The 20,672-nt window shown below is 42.9% G+C and overlaps 1 protein-coding gene across 3 annotated transcripts; it reads right to left on the bottom strand.

Moving 5' to 3' along the window:
- Positions 1–1,642: 1,642 nt before the first annotated feature.
- Positions 1,643–20,575, bottom strand: PGBD1 (piggyBac transposable element derived 1). Of its 3 annotated transcripts, none has more exons than XM_059938107.1 (7): positions 20,495–20,575; positions 14,179–14,588; positions 12,656–12,812; positions 8,991–9,079; positions 7,346–7,475; positions 6,609–6,705; positions 1,643–3,479 (listed from the first exon to the last, which is right to left on the bottom strand). In XM_059938107.1, the coding sequence occupies exons 2-7, from the start codon at positions 14,572–14,574 to the stop codon at positions 1,922–1,924; spliced, it is 2,427 nt and encodes an 808-aa protein (XP_059794090.1). In that variant the 5' UTR covers positions 14,575–14,588; positions 20,495–20,575; the 3' UTR covers positions 1,643–1,921. The 3 variants fall into 3 exon arrangements, with proteins under 3 accessions (XP_059794090.1, XP_059794089.1, XP_059794088.1); XM_059938106.1 differs by lacking the exon at positions 20,495–20,575 and adding an exon at positions 15,740–15,819; XM_059938105.1 differs by lacking the exon at positions 20,495–20,575 and adding an exon at positions 16,450–16,535 and having other exon boundaries at positions 1,644–3,479.
- Positions 20,576–20,672: the final 97 nt, after the last annotated feature.

Raw genomic sequence — 20,672 nt, 5'->3', positions numbered from 1 at the left:
TGGCTGAGTAGTATTTCATTGTATATATGTACCACATCTTCTTCACCCATTCATTTGTCAATAGACATTTAGGTTGCTTCTGTGTCTTGGCTATTATAAATAGTGCTGCTATGAATACTGGGTGCATGTATCTTTTCAAATTAGTTTTTTCTCCAGATATATGCCCAAGAGTGGGATTGCTTGATCATATGGTAACTCTATTTTTAGTTTTTTTAAGGAATCTCCATACTGTTCTCCACAGTGGCTGCACCAATTTACATTCCCACCAACAGTGCAGGAGGGCTCCCTTTTCCCCACATCCTCTCCAACATTTGTTATTTGTAGACTTTTTAATGATGGCCATTCTGACTGGTGTGAGGTGATACCTCATTGTAGTTTTGATTTGCATTTCTCTACTAATTAGCAATGTTGAGCATCTTTTCATGTGCTTTTTGGCCATCTGTTTGTCTTCTTTGGAGAAATGTCTATTTAGGTCTTCTCATTTTTTGATTGGGTTTTTTGTTGTTGTTATTGAGTTGTATGAGCTGTTTGTCTATTTTGGAAATTAAGCCCTTGTCAGTCACATCATTTGGAAATATTTTCTCCCTGTCCATAAGTTGTCTTTTCACCTTATTGTTCCCTTTGCTGTGCAAAAGCTTGTAAGTTTGATTAGGTCCCATTTGTTTATTTTTGCTTTTATTTCTATTGCCTTGGAAAACTGACCTAAGAAAACATGGCTATGATTTGTGTCAGAGAATGTTCTGCCTAGGTCCTCTTCTAGAAGTTTTATGGTGTCATGCCTTATATTTAAGTCTTTAAGCCATTTGAGTTTATTTTTGTGTATGGTGTGAGGGTGTGTTCTACCCTCACTGATTTACATGCGGTTGTCCAACTTTCCCACCACCACTTGCTGGAGAGACCGTCTTTTCTCCATTGTATATTCTTGCCTCCTTTGTCGAAGATTAACTGACCGTAGGTGTAGGTTTATTTCTGGGCTCTCTGTTCTGTTCCATTGATCCATGTGTCTGTTTCTGTGCCAGTATGACACTGTTTTGATTATTGTAGCTTTGTAATATTGTCTGAAGTCTGGGAGGGTTATGCCTCCAGCTTTGTTTTTATTCCTCAGCATTGCTTTGGCAATTCCGGGTCTTTTATGATTCCATATAAATTTTAGGTTTATTTATTCTAGTTCTGTGAAAAATGTTAATGGGTAATTTGATAGGGATTGCATTAAATTCTGCCTGCATTTTAAAACGGCATTCCTGGGGCTTCCCTGGTGGTTAAGAATCTACGTGCCAATGCAGGGGACAGTTTCGAGCCCTGGTCCGGGAAGATCCCACATGCTGCGGAGCAACTAAGCCCATGCGCCACAACTACTGAACCTGTGCTCTAGAGCCCGCAAGCCACAACTACTGAGCCCATGTGCCACAACAACTAATGAAGCCCGTGTGCCTAGAGCCTGTGCTCCACAACAAGAGAAGCCACCGCAATGAGAAGCCCACGCACCATAATGAAGAGTAGCTCCCACTTGCCGCAACTAGAGAAAGCCCCTGCGCAGCAACGAAGACCCAATGCAGCCAAAAAAAGAAAAAAAAAAAGGCATTCCCCAGAGAAAACTACCAGGAAAAAAAGAAAAGGAGGCAGGATTTCATTCTTTAAATGCACAAATTAATCAATTCAACTAATAAAGGATTTCCCACGTTTGATATCAAAATTAGACATAGAAAAAGATACCAATAGATTTCAACATTTTTACAGATCATTTTTAACATTGTTATAACAGTTTTTGAAACTCTACATAGATTTTTTAAAAGAAATATTAGTCATTTAATTAATAATTTCATTGTATACATACATCAGGTTTGCTTTGGGTACAATCTGATGTGTAGTTGTGATTTTTCTGTGTCTTACTAATGTCTACATTGTACCTGTTTTACCTGCCTTAATCTGACATATTTGCATTATGCGCCAAGTAGAAATGGGCAATATCTCTCCGAAAATCCCCGAGTTCTAGAGAAGCGCCTGGATTACAGGCTCTGTGCAGGTGCCATGCATTGCTCATGGCTAAATCAATCATGTAGCTCACCAAAACTGAGTACCATTTCTTGCCTCTTATTCTCACCCTATATTTGGAAATGATCTGTTCCATTTTAGCTACGCCTTCCCTGCATTCATCATACAGTTTCACTATGGAAGGTTGACTTATCTGAGGGATCTCCTTGTCATCGGCAAAACAACATATCTCATTGACTGGCTCTATGCCAACAGCGTTGGAGCACAGACTGATAATACCATCACCATGCCAACGACACAAAATTATCTCATCATTTTCTTCTACTCGGAAATCGAAATACCCCTTCTTCATTTTTTTCGTATGTTCTGCACTCATCAGGGGACATTTTTCAGTCCTGTTCTCACGAATTGTTCCTGTTGCCCTCACCCCTTTCTTCTTCAAGGCTGACATCAATTTGACACTTGTAAAGAAGCTATCAAAACACAGATGGTAGGGATATTGACCTCTCTCTAAAAGAACATCAGCAAAATTCATCACTAGATTTCCACCTAAACCAAGATCAAGATCTTTACCTGCCATCATAGTTGACTCTTCTTGATAGGGCTCAAACCAAACCAGATAACCCTGTGTGGTTGTACCACACCAGACTTTATAGCCAATTCTAATAGGTTTCCCATTCAGGAATTGGTCACTATCAAAGCACTCACACATTGTCTTATCAAAACAATAGTATTCTTCGAGGGGAGCATACAGGAGAAAATTTTTATTCATTTGCTTTATGAGAGGCCTCAATTTTGTAAACTTATCATTTTGATCTAGGTGGCTATTATCTGCAAAATGCAGGTATGAGAAAATCAATTCAAACCTGTCCCTTCTGATTGCATCTCTAACCAGGTTCTGATCGGCATCAGACATTTCCCAATACATTCCCCTTCTGGGACGCCTCACAAGGCTACTCAAAAGCAGGACACCAAGCACACACCTCATTTCCTGAACTGTGACTTCCAAGTTGACATTTTTCTGAGAAGCATAATTATTGGTTTCCCTGACAATCAAGTTGAATGTTTCATCATCAAAAAATAACTCAAAGAGCTCCACTGGGTTCAACTTTTCACTCTTGAGATTCAAAAGTCCAGAATCCAGTGCTGACCAGCTTGGAAAGTTGGGTTTAATGTCTCTTTTGGTCCAGTGCTTCTCTGGGACGCTTGACACCTTTGGTCTTTTTGGAGCAGGCTGAGTCTCAGGCTCGTCATCCTCTTCCACATCTGAATCACCAGAAAATGTGAGGCCTTGGAGCAGTTCACTCACTCGAGCTTTGTCTTTTTTTCTCCCTTTTCGGGTAATGTCTCCTGCAGCGTATTCCAGGGATGAGATGTGCATCCGAGTCCACATGTCAGCAGGGTGACGGTCCTTCAGAGTGTTCCAATGTGCAACTGTCCTTTCAGCAGGAACAGGGGTACTACAAGGGGCCTGGGGTACACAATCTCTGGGAAAGAAAAAAGAACGTATGCTATAAAAATTCTCAGTCTTATTCACTGGTACAGGATAAATCCATGACGCCTAAGGATTCTTTTGTGGGGAATACTTCCTTCTCACTCCTCATGTTTCCATGGGGAGGGCTTTGGCCAGACTGAACATTTCTGGCCTCTTCCCACTTCCCACTCACTCCTCATGACTTAACTAATTGTTGAATCTGGGAGAAAGAACTGGGCTGTCCTCTTTAGAAGGAAGTTGCAGACATTCCATGTTCCTTTTTCTCCCAAGATGGATCAGGAAGGCCTATGGGGGGTAGGGGGAGGGTCTGCTGTCACTATGCGGCCACTTAGCTCTGCCTCTGAGCGGCTTTATCAGTCTAGCTTCTGTCAGTCATAAAGCAGAGGTTTCCAGAATCATCTGTTTTACTCCTGTGTCTCTATCAGTTGGTTCTGAATTTGGACAAGGAAATGGGTTGTTATTTACTGAGCCCCCTCACCTCTCACAGAATTTCTGAACATGGAACAATTTAGCCTCCCCTTGTTCTGCATTCATCTGGTGGACGCACTGTTTCTGCGGTGAAACAAAAGAGAAACTCAAACTTATTGCCCTTGGACTGATTTTTATGCAGTTTTCAAGGAACTAGGCTGAAGTTACTAAGATGGAAAGTATTATTTTACACAAACTTCTTTAATTCTAGAAATGTGCATTTCATTTACAAATGTCCTGTTGGTAAATTAGACTAATTTAAGAAGACATAAGGGAGGAAACAGCAGTGAAAAGAGTATGTTGTAATATAATTTACACTATATATATTTATTTGTTTGCTTAGAGCATTTATCATCCTGGGTGTCTTTAATGTCTGCGTGTATGATCCATTCGGTAGATCCATCTTAGAGTTCCCTGACATCTTCAACTTCAGGGACCCTCCTTGAATCCTGTCACTACACTGAACTTTCCACTGGTGAAAACTAAACTCCAAGAGTTCACTCTGTAGCCCCAATTTCTTTTCACTCTAGCCTCCTCACACTCTTGTCCCACAATACCTGTTCTTCCTTCTCACTCTGACTCCTCCATTTCCTCCTGCGTTTACCTACCTTCCTATTCTGTCTAGACCTCGTGATCCATCATCACCTTAGTCCTTCTCTTGCCAGGATCACCAATCAATCACCCTGCCCCAGTGTCCTTCTGTAGTGGTGGACCAGCAAAATTCAGCACCAGATCAACCCTATCCTTAGTCTTCTCTGTTCCTAACCCAGGAGTGAATAGTGCCAGAGAAATCAAACAACTAGGTAGACTGACACTGCTAAATATGATGGTCTCCAAAACTCAGCTAGTTACTCAACACTGCCCAGAAATCCTTCTCATGTCCTCTCGTTCCTTTCTTCCCTGTTCCCCACAGCAGGTGTTTCATCACTCTTCATCACTCTTCTCAAATCTACCAGTCTATCTCCAAACATGACTTCTTTTCCTACTCCAAAGAGGACCCAGAATTTTTCAAGCAGAAACTTGCTCTTTAAAATGATCCTCTGGGACGTCCCTAGTGGTCCAGCGGTTAAGACTCTGCGGTCCCAGCGCAGGGGGCCCGGGTTCGATCGCTGGTCAGGGAACTAGATCCCGCATGCTGTAACTAAAAGATCCTGCATGCCGCAGCTAAGACCCAGCGCAGCTAAATAAGTAAATAATAAATAAATAAAACAATAAAATGATCTTCTATGGCTCCTGTGACTCTCCTCTCCTAGTTCTTCTCCTATCCTCTCTAGGCATTTGCATTTTCTTTCTCTGACTCTCTCTGATCCACCTCCTCTTTAGCTGGTAAATTCCTGCTTACTCATCAGGGCTTGTTTCAAATGTTACCTCTTCTGGGAGGTCTTCTCCAGTATCCAGATCTCTGTTGAGTCCTCTCCTGCATGCTCTATCATAGCTACAGGGCACGTCATCATACTGCATTGTGTTCTGTGTTTTCTCATCTACTGTACCCTCATGTGACTTATTGAAGGTAGGGTCTCTGTATTACACATGACTGAATATGAGTGGTAAAATGCTTGCTGAATGAGTGGGGAGGTTGCTGAGGGCATGGGGGCGGGTACACTCAGTCTTTGACATCATGGTGGAGCACCAAACCTAGAACATCCTACCCCTTCAGACTTCTTGTCACGTGAAACAGTAAGCTATCTTGATTCTTGGAGGCACTGTGAGTGACGGTTTCAGTTACCTGATGTAAACGTACCTGACAGACACAACAGCAGGTTCCTATTCTCCAGTTATAACTCTGAGCTAAGTCAGAGTGTTCTCTCTCTTACTTTAGTGCAGCTCGGCTCAGACTTTACCAGCTTTATGAAAGATCTTACTTCTCTTCTTAGGCTTCAGGACATTTCTCTTTTAACTGAGATTTAGCTCCCTGTTTCCCTAAGATGAACAAATGTCAATAAGGAGAATCCTCATCCCCGGCCCTACTCTTCAGTGTAATTATCGCACGCTGTTTCCTTTTTCTTCTCTTCTCACGTCTCCAAGGAGTTAATGGCCTCACCAGAACCCAACCTTTGCTCATGATCCGGTCCCTCTCTTTCTGCTTTAGGAGCACCTATGCTAGACATTCATTCCACAGCCACCACTCATTAAGCACCCACTACTATCCTTAATTTGTCCCTTCGTCATCAGCTACTCTCCTTTTAATTCTTACTCAGGATTCTCCTAATGGAGGTCGAAGATACCCTACCTGTCTTCCCTAAGTCCTCTTCCAGGTCTGATGATATTTCTTTCTTAACCATCATGGCAACAAACCTTACCTGCAGCCCTCACTCTCTTGTCTAAATCCTCTGCTTCTCTATCTTCTTCTCTTTCTGGCTTCAGTATCTGTAGCCCCACAACATAAGGGAGCCAGGGGAAGAGTGATCAGGCAAGGTAAACTAAGTCAGAGGATTCTTGGAGGCAACTGTGTACCAACTGAAAGTTTTGTATAATTATGATATACTGGCAGGTCACCTCCTTGGCGTGGGACCCCCTATGATCACAGAAGTGAGTGTTACTCTTTCTGTATTATTCCAGGGAAGCAGGCTTTTACCAACTTGTTTCTCCGGTTTCATTTCAATTTCTTCTTACATCTGTAGGATTTGTTCTACTTAGGACCATGGACACTCACCTGTTGGGTATTCCTGAGACCTCAGCACCTCGTTCCATTTCTTCAGAAGTTTCTTGCTTTGTGTTAAACAATCCATCTTTAGTTACAACTTCTTCAGCTAAAATAATATGTTAATGATTTAAATGTCATTTGTTGCCTGAATCTAGAAAAAACAATCTCTAGGGTAAGGAATAGGATGTTCCAAATTAAAACAAACAAAAAATCAACAGGTGTACCAGGAGTGCAGTCACAACAGTCCTAAAAATGTGGCAGAGTATAGGAAGATAATAAGAAAGGTCAATTTGCAGGGGAGAGTATCTAACAGGGCAAAGCATATTTAAAGAAAATTACACATAGACAGTAGTGTTCACAGAGAGTGAAGAGAACGTCCTCTGAGGTAAAGAAGAGATCAGGCAGGGTGTTTGTGGAACTTTCAGATATTAAGGGATGTCTGAAGATGACAAATTATATGGGACCCTTGAAAAGGGAAGAAAAAAGGGAGCAGAGGAGGAGATGTTGAGGGAATCATGATCAGAGAAGATAACAGCAAGAATCAGTAGTGATTAGCAACAGAAGAAGATAAGGGGATTGGGAGGGATTCAAACTGGCAGGGGCTGAGAGAAGTGTGGAGGCAGAGGCCCGAAGAAGGGGAAGGAAGGGTGAGGGCATGTAGGAAATGTGGGTTCACAAGGGCCGAGTCAGGGTTAATGATGGGAAAGGTGAGCACAGCTGGGGACCAGCCAGAGGCCTGTCCTTACCCATCAGACTGATGTTTGTAACCTTCTCCTGAGCCGAGTTTCCATAAATGTTCCTCTGGGCCAGACTCAGATGTGGCCACCCCTCTGGGACAAGGGCCTGGGCTGCTGCTTCCTCAGTCTTCACTGATGTCTAAAAAGGCAAAAAATGGCCTCTCAGTCTTCACTGTGGTAAGGATAAGGGGTCCAGGTGTGAAGGGTGTTGAATACCACACTGCAGACCAGTCGTACCAAGCCAACCAGCAGGGCCCTGCTCTCTCCGAAGGTCTAAGGGACGACTGTCCTGCCTCTCTCCCAGCTTCTGGGGGTTGTCAGCAATCCTGAGTTTTCCTTGGCTGGTAGATGCATCACTCCAGTCTCTGCCTCTGCCCTCACATGGCCTTCTCCCTGTGTGTCTCCCTGTCTTCACAAGGCCTTCTTATAAGGACATCGACCGTTGGATGCTGGGCCCACCCTCCTCCAGTAGGACCTCATCTTAACTTGATTACATCTACAAAGAATCTATTTCCAAATCAGATCACAGTCATAGGTACCTGGGGTTAGGACTTCAATATATCTTTTCGGGACATAATACAAGCCATAACTTCATCTTAGCTCTACTTCAATTAATGTTATTTTTCTCTTTCTCTGGCTGGTCTTTCATTATTTGACTCAATGCTAGTTTCATTCACTGTCCACCCACATCTCTGCCCTTTCGTTTTCCTAGCCTTTTGATCTTCTTATTCCTCCTTAATTCAAACCTAATGATTACACATCAGTGCAAACGTTTAACTACTTTGTTATTTCTTGGTGTGATCATGTCCAAACATTTGCATTTTTGAAATACTTTTTTTTTAATAAATTGCTTTTTGTTTCTCCATTATATAGCATTTTAGATAATTATATTGATTTAAATATACATATAGGTAAGTTTTACTTGCTATACATTTCTTTTCAGGAAGGTGAAGTATTTGTTAAGAACAGGAGGCACTAGGTCTGATAGGATTAAGAATGAATTAAAAGTCACAGAGTGAGGAAAGGACTCCATGAAGACCCTGTTCTTGAGGAAACTGACTCAGCAGCAGAGGACTTAAATAGGAGACTTAAATATTTTTTAACTAAATGACTAGGAAAATGATTGGACCACTAAGAGAATAAGGGGGAAAAAAAACCAAGAGTCTATTCTGTGAAGAAGATGTGAAGTTTTGCCTTGGATACACAGAATTTCCATTATCATCACCAAATATTAATTGGGTATGTGCAGAACACTTGGACTATAAAGTAATATGAGGAAGAGTACTGCTTCTCAGACTGGGGAGAGAAACCAGAGACCCCCTCAAAAGATAACACATCAGTCACTGAGCATCAAATGAGTAGAGGCACATTCTGAAACCAAGGGCCTAACTCTGCCCCTTATTCTCATACCTTGAGATTTGGATGTGCCTCCTGCATACGGTATGGAATGAGGCCACTGCATGTAATCTATGTGAGCTCCCTGGATGAGGCACAAATGGTCTGTGATATTCTGTGACAAGGTGAAGGCAGAGGGACTGTGCCACCTGAAAGGCTCCCAGGGTGAGCAGTGTGAGCCAAGAGAAGGGCAAGGGATAGGTGGTCGAGGGAAGGAGGGCTGCTACTGAGGTTCGCATAGCCCGGGCAGCCTGCTCACCTGGGATCTCGCTGAGTTAGACCCCGGTACTGCTGCCTGGTCTCTGGGATTCTCTTCCTGGCGAGGGGCTGGTCCCTGGGGAGCGGGCCCTGTGGAAGGAGGAGACAAGAGTCCTGAATGAAACACAGTGGCTTTTAGGAGAGAGCCCTTTGTGGGGGACCCAGGCCCCAAATCTTCTTATGTTTGTTAAACATCCAGGAACTAAGATACAGATCTTACACTAGAACATCATATCTGCTTTCATTCTGTCAGAATTCTAAAATTCTAAAACTTTAGGGTCCCTACCCACAAAATAAGTGGTGTTTATGAACTCATGAGGTGGTCTACAGTGATGCACTTTCACATTCATAAAGAAAAATTAGAAATTATTGATGAAAATAAAGAGAGGGAAGGCAGAACTTGGTGATAAAGGAAACATTAACCAGAGAACGAAGAAGAAAAGAAGTGGAGAACAGAGAGATAAGGCAAAGGGGAAACAGGAAAGCAGATAAGAGGAAGATGAAAAGAGAAAATAAAGATACAAAAAATAGAGTTGATAATGGGGGAGGCAACGTATGGGGGGAGGCAGGGGGTAGATGAGAAATCTCTGTACCTTTCTTCCAATTTTGCTTAACATAAAACTGCTCTAAAAAAATAGTCATACATGTACACCTGAAACTAACACAACACTGTAAGTCAACTGTACATCTGTAAAAAAAGTCACACACACACAAAAATAGTCATACATACATACATAGAAGAGATGCTAACCGTGAGCTAGGAGAACATTTGAGAATCTGCCACACTGGAAACTGTAACAATAATTCAGACAGTCATAATGATTGCAAGGTGCCAGGCACTGCACTGTTACTTAAAAAGATTCTTTCCAATTCCTTATCTGTACAATGGGGAGAACACAGTCTACTTTACAAGGTTAATGAAGATTGAGGTAACATAAAAACTCTCTGTAAAAGCCCTCTGTAAATTGTAAGACCCCACACAAGGTAATGTATCATTATTTTTCAAGATGGCAACAATATAAGGAGCCCAAAATCACTAAATGAAGAGCACAGGGGATAATTCTAACCCAAAATATAACATAGAACATAGTACCCCTCTTCCTTGCTCCAGACACAGTGGATCACTGTGGAATCTTTTTGTTGCTGTTGTTTCATATGTAGCGCAAATAAGCCTTGCTAGGAAAATAAAATAGCCTTGCCCCTGATTCACTGTTACTACCTTACCTCCCCACAATGCATATATGCCAAACAACCAACAGCTTAAAAAGCACAGTGTAAAGCAGGTCTGCTGTCAGAGAAAGGGCTAAGCTGAGGAGGGGCAGGATGGAAAGAGAGAATGGAAGGGGGCAAACGTATAATGCAGTGAGGAAAGAGATCAACAGCAATGGGAAACTTGAGAGAGCAAAGGTCAGATCAGACTCTGTGTTTGCCTCTTATAATCCTCCTGAGGTGCAAAAGCATTAGGGTTAAGCCTGGGAAGAAGGCAGAGGAATGTTTTCAAACATATTAAAGTTCACTACAAATACCACACTGATCTGTTGCTCTATATCTCTGCCAAAGACAGAACAAGAGAAAATGGGCTTAAGCTGCAATGAATAAAATGATCTCAAAGTCTTTTCTACTTCTCCATCAACATATCGAAAATTTAACAATGTGTCTGACCCTAAGAATCAATCACATTTGAGCATTAAGAGACTGGCAAAAATAAAGTACTCAATAGTTTTCATTTTAAATCTAGTATTCCATGACAGGTGAGAATGAAATACTATATACACACAAATAACACAGTCACTGTAAATCATATTTTTGACTTTAAAAAAAGGCTTCAATGGCACCCAACTTTTTAATGATAAAGTCCAAACCTCCTGGTTTGAATTTAAACACCCCATAAAATGGCCCCAACTGACCTTCCCATTCCCCCCACCCACTCTTTCCCCTAAACAAACCCCACCCTCCTGTCATGCTGGTTGACTTATTACCCATTGAAAATACTAGCAGGAGAGGAGGGAATGCAGGTAGCCTGGGAAATTGATCTTCAGTTCATTTGGTCGCAGGTATCCTGGAGAAATGTGCTTGGGTTATGACTAGTGGGCAGGGAGGCCCTTAGCCAGAGTCTCCAGAATATTTGGGAGGGCCTAAGAAGGTATAAAAAGCCCTTGAGAATGACAGGGTGTGCTTCCTAAAGGACCACAGAGCATCCTGATTACACACACCACAGCAGTGGCGCATCGCACGGGGACCTAGAGAACCGAAGAAGCCCCCCCTCCGCCCAGTAGATGCTGCTGGAGTCCAGTTCTGTGAGCCAGCTCATGCTCACACAAAAGAATCTTATATCCTATGACCGCTGTTATCTTTCTGTCAATTACCATCACCATTCTGACAAGTACCTCCATTCTTCATTACCCCTCCCCCTCCACAGTCAAAATGCGATGAAACTGATTTCAGCAGATGCATGTTCATCATCTCACAGGTAGATGGGAATGCTCACCCTATGCCTGCTCCACTGCAAATCCTCTCATCTATCAAGGCTCAACGCAGGCTCATGCCTCCAGGCATGCTTTCCCAACCCCAGGGCCGTAAGGCTCCCTACCACCTCTAAACTTCTTCACGTAAAACATTTGGGCTTCATGTCATGGTGGTTTTTAATAAGCAAAGAAATAAGAACTATCAGTCAAGTAAGTAGGGAAATATCAAGTTCTGTTTATGCTCCAATGGGTAAATATCACAAGTAATCTGAGCCTCATACATTTTCTTTTATCTCCCTTGAATGTTCTCATATCATTTATTATATGAACCATTTATTTTGTACTTAATATCAAAATATCAATATTCACAGATCACCAATGTGGTGACTGTAAACCAATGTGGTAAATCATGAAGTTGTGTGCATCATTTTGTACGCCTTTTCCAGGGAAGAGAGTTAATCCTTTTCAATAAATTCTGGGGGAAAATGATAGCATCCCTCACCACAAAGGTTAAAAAACATTGCACTACGGAGTTCTGAGGTCTCCTTTTTGAACGATCTGTATGCTTCTGTGTGTTCTCAAGCCATCTGCAAACTGCAGGCCGCAGACTTTGCCTTCTTTGCATGGCCTATCCTACTGCACACAGCTGAAATGTAACCAGTAGCTGGGATGGATACGGAAAGTGAGAGAGCCGTGCACACAGGAGGGTACACTCCAAGTGCAGGAAGGAGAGAACCTGTTTAAACCTAAAGCTGTATGTAAATTACTGAAAGATTAGAGGCAGGGAGGCTACTGAAGAAAATGTTACCATGGGAAAAAGACAAATTTATGGAAAGCTACCAAGTAAATATTTAAAATATTCACAAATGTAGAATTAGAAATGTGGAATAGAGATATATAGTAAAGAGAGAATCTTGGTCAGAAGGTCACGTGACTTAACTCTGCCTCTGTTGACCCTGGTCAAGTCACTTAAACTCTGAGTTTTGGTTTTCCTAACTATTAAGGGTGTTGGATGAGATCTTAGACTTCTAACATTTTACAATTCCAAATGTTTTTAAAAGTTTGCTTAGGTATAGGGCTAACAAAAAAACAAACAAACAAACAAAAAACCCACAGATAAACAAGCTTTTACTTAGAAGGCCATGCACCTGCCAGCGGCCTGCTCCCAGTGTCCTTACTAAACTCACCCTCCGGCACTCACCACTCACTTCTTGGGCGACCTCTTGGCTGGGCTCTGGGGGCTCACACTTCAAGGTGGTTACCCCAGGCAGTAGCTGGGGCCTCTGACACTCCAAAGAGGTTCCTTGATATTCTGTCACCGGTAGGTGCATGTCCTGTCCCTGACTGTAGACAGAAACCTGGGGACAAAAGGTTCACTTTGAAAAGGCATCCTGGGGTGGGAGGGAGACGCAAGAGAGAGGAGATGTGGGGATATATGTATACATATAGCTGATTCACTTTGTTATACAGCAGCAACTAACCCAACATTGAAAAGCAATTATACTCCAATAAAGATGTTAAAAAAGAAAAGAAAAGAAAAGGCATCCTGGTGGGAACTGGACCGAACAACAGTTAGGGATATCCTCAAGGGAACACCAGACAAGCCCCATTTAATCCTTAAGCAGCAGCAAGTAAGACAGAGTAGCAAGACAGAGACATTCACTCATTTGGCAAATATGGACTGAATGCCTACTAAAAGCCAGGCTCTGTTCTACATGCTGGGGATATAGTGGCAAAGAAGAGACACAAGACAGGCAAAGATCCCTGCCTAGAAAAACAAAACAAAAACCCAGATGGATGCTTAACTAGTGGGTGGAAGTTCAATGAGAAATAGGATATGTACACTGTCTCAAAATGCTTCCCACAAATTTCTTATTAATTACAAAGGGGAAAATGGTAACTTTATAGTAGAGAAATCTGACAGATACCACCTTAACCTCATCAGTAATGGGACAATCCATCACCATGTGCCTCCTGATGTGATGCACTGAGGAGACCACAATGTCACTTCCGTGGTATTCTAGCCAAAATGCACAACCTGGGTCTTATCATGAGAAAATACAAGGCAAACCCAAATTGAGGGGCATTCCAAAAAATAACTGGTCTGTACTCTTCAAAAATGTCATTGTTATGACAAAGGAAGACTGAACAACCTTTCCAGATCTAAGAGGACTGAAGAGATGGCAACTAAATGTAATGTGTGATGCTGGACTGTATCCTGGATTGGGGCAAAATTGTCATAAAGAATACTACTGGGTTATCATGGATGTATCTAAACAAGTACTACTGTTGAGGTGATAGTATCATAAAAATTTTAATTTCCCAAAACTTGATAATATGTATTCTGGTTATACAAGAGAATATCTTTCTTCTTCAGAAATACACACTGAAGTGTTTAGAGATAAAGGGGTATGGTATCCCCAACTAACTCCAATCTCAAATGGTTCAAGGAAAAAAATGTGTGAGCCTGTGTGTGTGTGTACACACATATATGTACATATACAGAGAGTGAGAGAGGGAGCACGTGCTCACACACGAGAGGGGCACATCCTGTAACAAATGTTAACAACTGGTGAATCTGGGTGAAGAGTACACAGTAGTTCTCTGTACTACTCTCCCCAAACTTCTATAAATTGTAAATTACTTCAAAGTAAAAAGTTAAAACTTAACAGACAAATGTTCGCCATTACTCCTCCCAGGCCACCACACACATTCTCTTCCCACCTGCTGTCCTGAGCCTCCTGTGTCTTTCTCTAGATTCTCCAGCACTGTCACTGCATCCTCCCCGCTCTCCAGAGGATACGCCTGCACCCAGGCCTGGAGCTCCTCAGGCAGGATGGTCAGGAACTGCTCCAGCACCAGCAGCTCCAGGATCCGCTCCTTGGTGTGGGTCTCCGGCCGCAGCCATTGATGGCAAAGTTCTTGGAGCTGGGCCAGAGCCTCCCGGGGCCCGGTTACCTCCTGGTAGCAGAACCGCCGGAAGCGCAGGCGGCAAAGCTCCAGAGTGTGGGAGCTGCTCTCCTGTGAGCTGCACATCTGCTCCCATGTGGGATCTTCCTCCTTCACTTTCACAAGGCTGTCTCCATTCTCAGGAGCGGGGCCTGGCGAAGCTTCATCCATGTTGACCTTAAAGGCTAGAAAAAGGTTCACTTAGCTGAGGTCTATGCTCCAGAAATGTTTTTCCAAATGTACATCTGAAGCATAAGAATTGATCAGTAACATAAAAATTATAAGAGCTTCAAAACTCTATGTAACATACTTATATTTTTGTCCCCACTCTACGTGATGCTCAGAAACTGAGCCTGCTTGCCAATATCAGTGAAATTAATCAGAAGTCTACCTTGAATCCTAAGGGAGTTGAGCCCAGAGGTAAGGGATGTAAGGTAGGGATACCAGGGAAGAAGCGTTAACAATAAGAATGCTTGAGCAGCTTATACTTTAGATGGAGGGAAGGGATAATTTGATCCATGGAGGAGCCAGACGGCTGCCTTTATGGACAGATTAATATACTCTTAAAGTTCATCTATCTCTGCATATTTCTCACGGAATACTCCACCTTAAATGTAGGTGAGGTAGACTGTTTCCAAAGCCTCCATCCCCTAAAACCTGTTACGATGAGATTTTGTCACTTTTCTCATCATGAGGTAGAGTCTACTTTTCCTTCCCTTGAGTCTGTGCTGACCTGTGACTTGTTTTAACCAATAGAATATGGCAGAAATGACAATGTAAGAGGAAGTGCTCTTGTAGTGCCAGACACACAGCCATGAGACTTCCATGCTGTGAGAAAGCCCAAGCTAGCCATGCAGAGGTCACGTGCAAGAGAACCACGGAGCCCCAGCTGGAGCCCAGCTGGGCCTAGTCCCCAGCTGACTGACCAGCAGCCACATGAGTAACTCCAGTAATACTGCGCAGTCAATCCATGGACTCATAAGAATAAGCTGAGGTTGTTTTAAGCCACTAAGTTTGGGGCTTTATTTTTTTATGTAACACTAGATAACAAACAGTAGAAATACTTCAACTTCTGTTTCTCTTCTCACCCGTTCCTTTTGTGATCTCAATTAATCAAAATTCAATATGTCTCTATTCTAAGAACACTTAAATCTCTGTCTGGCTCTGACTTGCCTTTCATATTCCAAACTCACATCTTGGGCCTCTCCTGCACTGTAATTTCAACACATCCCAAACTGAAATCAGAGTCCCCTCAAAGCTGCACTCACTCTGTATTTTTCAGTCTCTATTGGCATCACCACCACCTTCCATGCATTCAGGCTCAAAACCAGCTTACTTATCTATAATCACCCTGAGTCCAGTCAGTTCTTCCTCCACAACGCCTCTTGCAGCCATTCCTTCCTTTTCACTCCTGCTTTACGATTTGCATTCGCTATTACAATCATTTTCTGTGTGGTATTCCTGCCGCACCACACACTCCATCATCACTGGATCGATATTTCCTAAAGCACAGTTCGAAACATATTCGACACACCTGTCCCACCAAAAAGCGGGTTTCAACTGCTCCTTGTTGAACTAAATTCAAACTCCCCAGGATCTGATCTTAACTGAGTTTGACTTGTGTGTTTGTCACTCGATAAACATTTATCGAGCACGTCATTTTCCAAGCATAACGCTAACCCCATAATAAAAGACATAGACCCTACCTCCAAGAAAGCCATCGTCTTCCCAAATGCCTCGTATCACTGCCAGCTGATACTCAGATTTGTTCCACCAACCTTGTACTTTATGGCCACGACCAGTCTTCTAACGGTATATTCCCAAGGCCCCGTGCAAATGCCACCCCCAAACCTAATGTACAGTCTTCTGTCCTCTGAGCCACTCAGGTGGAGGGTGTTCCCATGGAAAAGTGAGCCCAAAACTGCCTCACAAACCCGTTTCCCTCTCCAACCCGCATTACAGATCACACCCCGCATCACCACCACCACCCCTGCCCCTTGAGGACAGGGGTTTACCTTTGCATGACCTCAGCGAGCCCGGGCTTACCTGGTATTCAACAAATACTGGCGGACGTCTTGCCGGAGGCACGTAGATGTACTGGGATGTTGGTAGCCGGGACCTGCGGCGGGCCCAGAACGCATCTTACTGCGATTGCCCCCCAGCTCCTAGCACTTGGCATATAGCGGGCACTCGGTGAGTGTCTAATTGCTGGTTAACGGACCAAAAGTTCAAGGAACATGCACAACGAAGACGTGGCCGACCCAGTGAAAAGCCCCACCGGAGGGCGGAGGCCCGGCTCTCCACAGTCGGGAAGAGCCAGCCGCCTGTCCCCGCAGGGCCCGGGCGTGTGCCGCTTCCTGCCGTCGGGACTCGGGGTCAGACTTCCCCTCCCGCCGTGCGGCAGCCTAACCTCAGCCCGGCCGGCTCCATGCCTCTCTAGGAATGCGGCTGCATGTCTCACTGGTACGCCTGGCGGACCCCCGCAGCCACCGCCCGCCCTGCTCAGTTGCTGAGTCCCCACCAGGCCATGGGGATGTTCCCAGCCTGCCCCTCATTTTTGCAATCATTTCAATTAAAAACCAACTAGATGATGAAGACAAAAGTGAGTTTCTGTCTCTAGAGTCCTCACAGGCTGCTGGGGGAACAGATGAATAAAGATTACAATACAGCAAGCAGCACAAATTTTAAAAGCTTAAATATACAGATCATATATGTACAATTAAAACACAAGTTGCATAGAAACTATAAAATGAAAAGTATCCCACTCCCCAGAGTTAACCATTGTTAATATTTTGTGTATATCTTCCCAGGACGCTAACAGCCACATAGTAGCACTCATTAAACATCTGTTTAATAAGTATGTATTTTAAACCACCTCTGGCATCACAATATAATTTTGCACCTTATCTTTTTCAGTTAAGAAAGCTTGGAGATCTTTCCATACCACTTTATCTTTTAACAGCTAACTAGTATTCCATTGTACGGGTTAATTTACTTAACTATTCCTACTATATTTTTTCTTTGTTAAGTAGAGAACACCATTGAATATCTTTACATGGTTTTATGAGTATATTTCTAGATAAAAATACTACACACACTGAAATTTATTTGTCAAAGGGCATGTGCATTTAAATTTTGATATACAGCTCCCTTATTTAATTTTTAAGGGCACTGCTGTTTAAGAGTAAAAGGAGAATCTAATAGAATAATTCAGCCAAGGTGAACACAGCGGTTCAAAATCAGAATTAACATGTTACTTACCAACCAATTAACATGTGAAAAGACTTTCAATTTTGACAGTAAAACTATTCTTTAAAAACTCTTTAAAAAGCAGACCCAGGGACTTCCCTGGTGGCGCAGTGGTTAAGAATCTGCCTGCCAATGCAGGGGACCCGTTAGATCCCACATGCCGCGAAGCAACTAAGCCCGTGCTCCACAACTGCTGAGCCTGCGCTCTAGAGCCTGTGAGCCACAACTACTGAGCCCACGTGCCACAACTACTGAAGCCCGTGTGCCTAGAGCCCGTGCTCCGCAACCAGAGAAGCCACCGCAATGAGAAGCCTGTGCACCACAAGGGCAACGAAGAGTAGCCCCCGCTCGCCACAACTAGAGAAAGCCCGCACGCAGCAACGAAGACCAACGCAGCCAAAAATTAATTAATTAATTAAAAAAAAAAAAACAAAAAACGCAGACCCAAACAGAAATGGCTGATCAGTAGAAGATACTGCTGCAATACAGTTAGTCTTCCTGGACTTCTGCTCTCTGAAAAGATTTTTAACTGCTTTTTAGGGTGTCTAGGATGTCTTACATTGCAAGCAAAACCCCAATCAAGATCTGTTATAACATTTGCCCTTTGTTCAATGTTTCTATAATTTTCAGGAATAAATAAGGAAAACACGTTATTTAAATATATCTGTATCCAAAATTTTGCCCAGGTGGTTATGGATCTGCCCCAGGGTACAGATGAGAACACCATTTCCTTTGGAACTGTAAGGAAGAATTAGGTTAAGGTGTCAATGAACTTAGATTGCTTCTAATACCTACACTATGGAAACATCATGAAAAGAGAAAGCCAAAATAAATTTTCCAGATATGTAAGGTATATATCAATTCTTCATACTTTGAATCTTTTAATTATCTTTGCTTTTTAATGAGAATAATAAAGATATTCCATGTTCTTTCCTTAAACTGAACAGAATCAAATAAACTACGACATGGAGCTAAATGTTTAGGTACTAACCTCAGCACACCCCTCAAAACTCTTGGAAAGATCCCTGTTATCAACTTAATTTTACTCATAAAGGCAGAATAAAGACACATACCTTTATGGTTTCCTAAGCAATGGAATATGACTGACTTTCCATAAAATCCTTTAATTTCTCAAAAAATTACAGCTGCTTCTCCTGCTGATTTGGTCCTCCTCCAGATAATGGTATTAACTGTTGCTTCTGGTCAGCTTGCACCCACTCAGATCCGAGTGGGAAGTGGGTCAAAGACTCCTAAGTGCCAGGCACCTCCCTGGTGGCGCAGTGGTTAAGAATCTGCCTGTCAATGCAGGGGACCCGGGTTTGATCCCTGGTCCAGGAAGATCCCACATGCCATGGAGCAACTAAGCCCACGCCTAGAGCCCGTGTTCTGCAGCAAGAGAAGCCACCACAATGAGAAGCCCACCACCGCAACAAAGAGTAGCCCCCTCTCCTCAACTAGAGAAAGCCTGCACGCAGCAATGGAAGACCCGACGCAGCCAAAAATAAATAAATATATCTATATCTATATAAAAGACCCCTAAGTGCCTATTTCAGCCTTCATTCTCTCCTTTACTTAGTGACAGAAGCCTGATTTTCAGCTGGGCATTCTGCAACCCAGAATAAGACACACTTTCCAGCTTCCCTTTTCTAAGATTTGGCCTATGATACACCCGCTGAAGTGATTTACGGGAAGGCTGCTTAAAGGGAGCTGACTGACAAGGAGGAGTCTCTTTTGTCCTTCTGCCTTTTGTCCACATTTTGCATGTGATGGCTGGAGCTTCAGCAGCCATCAAGGATCATATGATGACCTTAAGGAATGATGGCATGAAAGGCAGAGGCTGGGTTCCCTAGTGATGTCATGAAACCACCTTACCAGTGCTGGACTGCTGTCTCTGGCCTTTTCTATTTAAGAGAAAAACGAACTTTTATTACATCATTCCCACTTTTTGTTGTTGTTTTTAAACTATATGCAGCTCAACAAAAACCTCAGTAAAACATGAGGGCTCACCAGTCTTCCCACTCACGTGACAGAGAAGCACCCCAAGCAGCTACCACCAATCAGCAAGTGATGTTTATCATCCTGGTGATATATTCAGAAGTGGACTTCCCTAAGCTTAATATTCTTCATAATTACCATGACATTTTGGCATTCACAACATGAAGATCATGATCTCTTCCAAGCTGATTTTCTGATTTGACTTTCAAAATTCCAGAACAAGCAGTATTTTAAAATTCTGTCCTCAGTATTAAAGGAAAAAAAGTCCAATTTCTTTCCCCATTTATTGAAGTTTCTATGCAGCAGCCACTATACTGACACTGGAGTTATGAAGTAAGATAGCTGCTACTTGGATTAATTCAGCCCAGTTCATTCAAATGGCTTATGAAATCTCTTGCATAGTCTAAATAAAACCTTACTTTCTAACTTGAATCAGTGAGGTATTATGGCAGGCATGGGGCTGCGAAATAGTAAAATTAGATCATCTTTGCTTTCCAAAATGCTGATTGGGGGTGGGGAAGGAGGGGATAATGCTAGGGGCAGGCAGGGTAGTAAAACCAGTGGGCGAAAATGTTCACCATTAACCTGTGCTTTAAGATACCTTTGAGGGTGATATATTTCCAAACATCATTGGTTTTATTGTATAGGAGTCTGTTGCTGTAGCATATGCAAAAATATCAACCTGCTCTTGTTCTGTTTAAGCCTGTTTAAATCTGTGGACACTTGATTCATTGCTGACTTAAAGCCCTCACTCAATCATGAGGCTCTCTACTACTTGGAGATGCATAGCTATGCATTTAGCATGCTAAAGGCTCTGAGAAGTCCTGCAGTAAAGAATGCTATTTACCTTTGATCCCCCAGGGTCTAGGGTCAAATTACTGTGGCCCAAAGCTGACTACAAGGAAAATGAAGGAAAGAGAGAGGAGGCAGATAGCCTCCAACTTGGTGCCCAAGAGTTCTCTGCCAGAGTTGGCTAGAGTGACTTTTCCTAAAGTGCCAGCTTGCTTGTTAATGTACTGTCTCTG

The sequence above is a fragment of the Balaenoptera ricei genome, chromosome 11 (genome assembly GCF_028023285.1).
Source record: "Balaenoptera ricei isolate mBalRic1 chromosome 11, mBalRic1.hap2, whole genome shotgun sequence".
Classification (NCBI taxonomy): Eukaryota; Metazoa; Chordata; class Mammalia; order Artiodactyla; family Balaenopteridae; genus Balaenoptera; species Balaenoptera ricei.
Note: the sequence above shows the minus strand (reverse complement) of the source record. Positions and strands in the feature narration are given on the sequence as shown.

Coding starts and splice junctions, on each gene's coding strand:
- PGBD1 (XM_059938107.1), bottom strand. CDS start 14,574: ATGGATGAAGCTTCGCCAGGCCCCGCTCCTGAGAATGGAGACAGCCTT. Junction 12,813..14,178: donor CAGGAGGCTCAGGACAGCAG/GTGGGAAGAGAA, acceptor TTTTGTCCCCAG/GTTTCTGTCTACAGTCAGGG. Junction 7,476..8,990: donor CTAACTCAGCGAGATCCCAG/GTGAGCAGGCTG, acceptor TTGCCTTTTTAG/ACATCAGTGAAGACTGAGGA.